General features: G+C 44.0%; 1 protein-coding gene across 1 annotated transcript; it reads right to left on the bottom strand.

The window, feature by feature from the left end:
- Positions 1–1,918: 1,918 nt before the first annotated feature.
- On the bottom strand, positions 1,919–3,376 carry LOC115131090 (ribosome biogenesis regulatory protein homolog). The gene has a single exon (XM_029662695.2). The coding sequence runs from the start codon at positions 3,339–3,341 to the stop codon at positions 2,280–2,282; it is 1,062 nt and encodes a 353-aa protein (XP_029518555.1). The 5' UTR covers positions 3,342–3,376; the 3' UTR covers positions 1,919–2,279.
- Between the last annotated feature and the right edge of the window lie 2,932 nt (positions 3,377–6,308).

The following is a 6,308-nucleotide window of genomic DNA, read 5'->3' as shown; positions in this document are numbered from 1 at the left end:
TAGGTTGCACACACTAAACTCTAACTTCAATTCAATCTCTCCTCAGTTTTCCCTTGTTTTGCACACAACCCGTTTAGGATTTTGTTCCCTTAGACCAGGGTTTCTCAAACTCGGTCCTTGGGGCCCCCAGGTGCAGTTTGGGAAATTCTGTCTTAGACCATGAGTTCTATAATAGGTGACCCCCCCCGCGGATCATTTTATTTGTCCCCAAAGTTTTCTGAGCTACATTTTTTGTTGTTGGACATAACTGACAGAAAAATCACTAGGAAATCAGCTCAGATTCTTATTTAGGAAATCTGTTCCCAAGTATTCCCACGCATAGAGGCACGTGATCGGATCCCAATGTAATAAAGGTTTGAAATTAGTCTGTTTTTGTCAAATACTATATCTGATTCTAGTGTACAAATGATTTAACACTATGTTCCAACCACCCGCTCAAGCAAAAATGGGACCACGGATGAATTGAATTGGGGACCCCTGCCCTAGACTATCGCCGAGTGATGCTTGAGTACAGGCATATCAGGCTCTGGATGAAAGTACTCCCCAGAGGGAATAGGGTACAATTCAGCTTGCCCCACTATTTCTGCATGGATAGTTATGTGATGTCATTTTGACCAGATGTACAGTACGTAATGCATTATGAAAATAACTTTGGCTATGCATAATGAAGAGCTGCTAATCGAGGTAAGTATTTCGTATTCACTGAAAATATCATTTGGTTTCACATTTTGCCTTGCAGCAGCAGATGATTAATTCAGATCCCAGGCTCACGTGGTTGTTTTTTCCTTGATTTCTTGATTGGTATGGCCAGGTGTAATGTCTTGGCCAGGTGAATGGAAAGCTGACCTGAGAGGGCACCTATCTCACTGGGGCCAAAGCCAGTTTTATATAACCAACAGCACAGTTAATCTGATAAGCAGGCCCAGCTCCTGTACTGTATGTTTCTAAGAAAGTCCAATTACATCACCTCTATTCTTGGTCATTAGGTCTACATGCAATGCATTAGAGACAGACAGGCTCTCTGTTTATATCATCATATGACACTACTTACAGGGTCAGTTTCCCAGACCATGATCCTCACATGGGGCAGCAAAACTTTTTGGCTCCCGAGTGGCACAGCGGTCTAAGGCACTGCATCTCAGTGCTAGAGGCATCACTACAGACCCTGGTTCAGTTCCAGACTGTATCACAACCGGCCGTGATTGGGAGTCCCATAGGGCGGCGCACAATTAGCTCAGTGTCGTTAGGGTTTGGCGGTCATTTTAAGTAAGCATTTGTTCTTTACTGACTTGCCTAGTTAAATAAAACTGTCCACTCGTGCCTAAATGTATATTCAAATGCTTTTTAGTGTAGGAATAGGCTTAATCTGATTCCAGGAAACATTTTCGTATCAATTAACTACTTTACAGCATTGTCTGTATTCAGTACAATTGTATTTGTTAATATTTTACATCATTTCTGGGCAGGCCTCAGTCAATCCCATCTGGCCCTTATGGAGTGATGGGACTGAGAGGCAGTCTACTACAAGAGCACATTCATACTGATATGCAGCCACAATTGTGGATTCCAGAGCACTTTTCTACAGGAGCATAATGAAAAAGAGTTGTGTTCACCCCTCCCTCTCCTCTCTGCCCCCAAGTGTTGTACACGTCCAGTCTGTCATACACATGCAGTGGGAAAATCTACAGAATGATTGACTAATATTCAGTGAAGGACAAAAAGAAAAATAGCAGCCTTCAGAGAGACAGGTTTTTCTTGGTTGACCCATATCCTTTAAAGTGTCCCTAAAATATTTGTTTTGTTGTTTAGACCAGTGGCAGCCCTACAGTAACCATCACATGGAAGTTGTGCACTTGCTATTGTGTGCAGTAACAATGCACTGTGCCCTACATTCTTAGAAAATCTTAAACACAGCATATATTTTTGAAGTTGATTTTAATTTGAAATATCAAACATAACCCTGTAGCAAAAAGTTGTACATTGCATTGACAAATCTATAACAAATTGAGGACTGATGAGGTAAATAAAGACCGTATTCCATTTCACACATCATGGTTGAGCCATTTAGAAATTTGCATGATGGGACAGAAGACACCTCCCCTCTTACACTCCTATTGCACCTGACCTGCATAAAGGGGAAACCAAACAGGAATCGCTCCCAGCAATATGACAGTGCAGGTGGGAGACATAATGAAGTAGTCAGTTCATATTGTGCAGTCCGATACATCTGAGACAAGGCACTTATTATGAATGACATGCAAAGTTCCAAAAGGTCCTCCTTAGCGCTTCCCTGGTTTCCCAGCTCCTTTTTTACCACTAGGTGGTCCTTGACCCTTACCCCCTGCTCTTCCTTTACCTTTGCCCTTCCCACCACCACCCTTTCCTTTTCCAGAGAAGTTACCACCCTTGCGTCCCTTCTTTCCCCCCTTCTTAAATTTGGCTGCAGACTCCTCTCGGTCATCCTCTCGCATTTGTTTGTTTACAGCTTTGTTGACGTCCAGACGAGGTTTCTTACTGTCCAGCACTTTCAACAGATCCAGCTGCCTCTGCTTTTCATTGGAAAAGTTACCAATGACCGGCTGGAATTTCCTCTTCTTCCCGGTGTTTCTGGGAGCTTTCTCCTTAGGTAAGCGGTCTTGGAATTTACCTGCCGAAGCGGTGGATGACTTGGCCACATTGACAGCCCTAGCCAGGTCAGTTTTGGATTGCTGGGCAGTCGGTGTGAGTCCAACACCTGGTACTTTGATTTTCTGTGCCCTGGCTATGTTCCTCAGGCGATGCAGCTCGTTCTTTGCCACCTTCTCCTTCTTTGCTTTGTTGCGTTTGGCGAATTGGTCCTCGTTAGGGTCTGCCGTTTCGGGAACCTCAATCAGCCACTCTTTTGTGCCATCATTGACACGCTTGTAGCCCCAACGCCGCTTCCACTCTTTGGCAACATCGTCCCATACCAGGTTAGTTTTCTTCTTCTTTTGGATCCCCTTCAGTTTGGCGAATTCCTCCCATTTGGTTGGAGGCCTGGGCTTTGGCGGGGGCTTCTCTCTCGGCAGTGGAGTGGTCGGCTCGGGTAGTTTGACTACGATTACCTCCTCAACTCTCTCAGTTGGATGCTTCCATATCTCGTTGACCAGGAGCTGCGTGTTGTCACGAGCTAGCGAACGCAGGAAATCCTCTTTCTTCTGTTCACGAAACTGTCGAATGTCAATACGGTTCTTGTCGTATGCGACCAAGTTTCCGATGTCAAACTCGAGGTCCAGTTCTTTTTGAACGGTGATACTTTTGAGTTTTTCAGCCTCATCTTGTTCAGCTTTAGCAAGCAAGTCTTCTATACTGCACGCAGCCATTTTGGATTTCTGAAAGCATGTCGGTCTCAAGCACCGAGGTATAATAAAGAACGGGTCCCACGTGTGTTTCAGGTCACGTGAAAAGGTCATTCATTTATTTCCGGGTTCAAATTTCCACATTCTGATTTATTTTTCCACACTTGTGTCCACTAGGTGGTGTCATTGTATTACCTGAGTCATGGCAACAACAAAAAACATATATATATATTTTTTAAATACAGCCTTTCACTTGAAGAAAGTGAATAGTTGAGTTATATTACTTGATTATCACTATCAAAGTAGAATATTATTTAATGCATACCTGATGTCCCTTGAGACCTCTAAACTAAAGAATGGCACAACCAACTCACTTTCTTTTCAGGGTCTGTGTATTGGTTTTTGGCAGAATAGCTGATGCTCAATAAGACTGTCTCTTTTCCGAGAGCTTGGCTGTGATGTTGCATATGAATACTCAATCTTTACAGCGGTCTTCTGTGGAAGGAGCAGAGAGAATAGAGGGACAAACAGGTAACAATGTTGAGCCATTATGTCTATTACATTTTATCAAGTTGTACCTGTTGATAATTATCAAGACTTTATAAAGACTTTATCAACCTCTATACATACAGACTGATTGTGTTGCCCCCCACATGCTATTTTCCAAATAATTTTGGACCCCACTAATTATATCCAGTGTGAGACTCACCCTGAGAGCCAAGGTTCTGACAGCTATGGAAATGAGCCTACCAGTGACATTGCTATATGTACTGCAGGTAGTGTGAGGAGGGGAATCTTAATGAGGAGCTAAAGTGGCTACACACACACACACACACACACACACTCTCTCAAAAATAATTGTATAGTGGCTTAATTTGTCATTCAAACAACATGTCAGCCCCTGGTATCATTATATACAATATAGTGGTTTGTATAGATTACCACAGGGTGCTCTGTAATTACTACAGGGTGCACTGTAATTACTACAGGGTACTCTGTAATTACTGCAGGGTGCTCTGTAATTACTGCAGGGTGCACTGTAATTACTACAGGGTGCACTGTAATTACTACAGGGTGCTCTGTAATTACTGCAGGGTGCTCTGTAATTACTGCAGGGTGCACTGTAATTACTACAGGGTGCTCTGTAATTACTACAGGGTACTCTGTAATTACTGCAGGGTGCACTGTAATTACTACAGGGTGCTCTGTAATTACTACAGGGTGCTCTGTAATTACTACAGGGCGCTCTGTAATTACTACAGGGCGCTCTGTAATTACTACAGGGTGCTCTGTAATTACTGCAGGGTGCTCTGTAATTACTACAGGGCGCTCTGTAATTACTGCAGGGCGCTCTGTAATTACTGCAGGGTGCTCTGTATTTACTGCAGGGTGCTCTGTATTTACTGCAGGGTGCTCTGTATTTACTGCAGGGTGCTCTGTATTTACTGCAGGGCGCTCTGTAATTACTACAGGGTGCTCTGTAATTACCGCAGGGTGCTCTGTAATTACCGCAGGGTGCTCTGTAATTACCACAGGGTGCTCTGTAATTACCGCAGGGCGCTCTGTAATTACTGCAGGGTGCACTGTAATTACTGCAGGGTGCTCTGTAATTACTACAGGGTGCTCTGTAATTACTACAGGGTGCTCTGTAATTACTGCAGGGTGCACTGTAATTACTGCAGGGTGCTCTGTAATTACTGCAGGGTGCACTGTAATTACTGCAGGGTGCTCTGTAATTACCTCAGGGTGCTCTATAATTACCACAGGTGCTCCACAGGGTCCTCTGAATTTACCACAAGGTGCTCTGTAATTACCACAGGGGGCTCTGTAATTACCACATGGTGCACTGTAATTACCAAAGGGTGCTTTGTAATAACCAAAAGGTGCTCTGTAATTACCACAGGGTGCACTATAATTACCACAGGGTGATCTGTAATTACCACAGGGTGCTCTGTAATTACCTCAGGGTGCACTGTCATTACCACAGGGTACTATGTCATTATCACAGGGTGCTCTGTAATTACCACAGGGTGCTCTGTAATTACCACAGGGTGCACTATAATTACCACAGGGTGCACTATAATTACCACAGGGTGCTCTGTAATTACCACAGGGTGCTCTGTAATTACCACAGGGTGCACTATAATTAACACAGGGTGCTCTGTAATTACCACAGGGTGCTCTGTAATTACCACAGGGTGCACTATAATTACCACAGGGTGCACTATAATTACCACAGGGTGCTCTGTAATTACCTCAGGGTGCACTGTCATTACCACAGGGTACTATGTCATTATCACAGGATGCTCTGTAATTACCACAGGGTGCTCTGTAATTACCACAGGGTGCACTGTCATTACCACAGGGTGCACTATAATTAACACAGGGTGCTCTGTAATTACCACAGGGTGCACTATAATTAACACAGGGTGCTCTGTAATTACCACAGGGTGCACTATAATTAACACAGGGTGCTCTGTAATTACCACAGGGTGGTCTGTAATTACCACTGGGTGCACTATAATTAACACAGGGTGATCTGTAATTACCACAGGGTGCACTGGTATTACCTCAGGGTGCTCTGTAATTACCTCATGGTGCTCTGTAATTACTACATGGTGCTCTGTAATTACCACAGGGTGCTCTGTAATTTCCACAGGGGGCTCTGTAATTACCACAGGGGGCTCTGTAATTTCCACAGGGGGCTCTGTAATTTCCACAGGGGGCTCTGTAATTACCACAGGGTGCTCTGTAATTTCCACAGGGTGCACTGTCATTACCACAGGGTACTATGTCATTATCACAGGGTGCTCTGTAATTACCACAGGGTGCTCTGTAATTACCACAGGGTGCACTGTCATTACCACAGGGTGCACTATAATTAACACAGGGTGCTCTGTAATTACCACAGGGTGCACTATAATTAACACAGGGTGCTCTGTAATTACCACAGGGTGCACTATAATTACCACAGGGTGCTCTGTAATTACC

Source organism: Oncorhynchus nerka, linkage group LG6 (assembly GCF_034236695.1).
Source record: "Oncorhynchus nerka isolate Pitt River linkage group LG6, Oner_Uvic_2.0, whole genome shotgun sequence".
NCBI classification, from domain to species: domain Eukaryota; kingdom Metazoa; phylum Chordata; class Actinopteri; order Salmoniformes; family Salmonidae; genus Oncorhynchus; species Oncorhynchus nerka.
The sequence above is the reverse complement of the archived record's forward strand: the minus strand, read 5'-3'. Positions and strand labels throughout refer to the sequence as shown.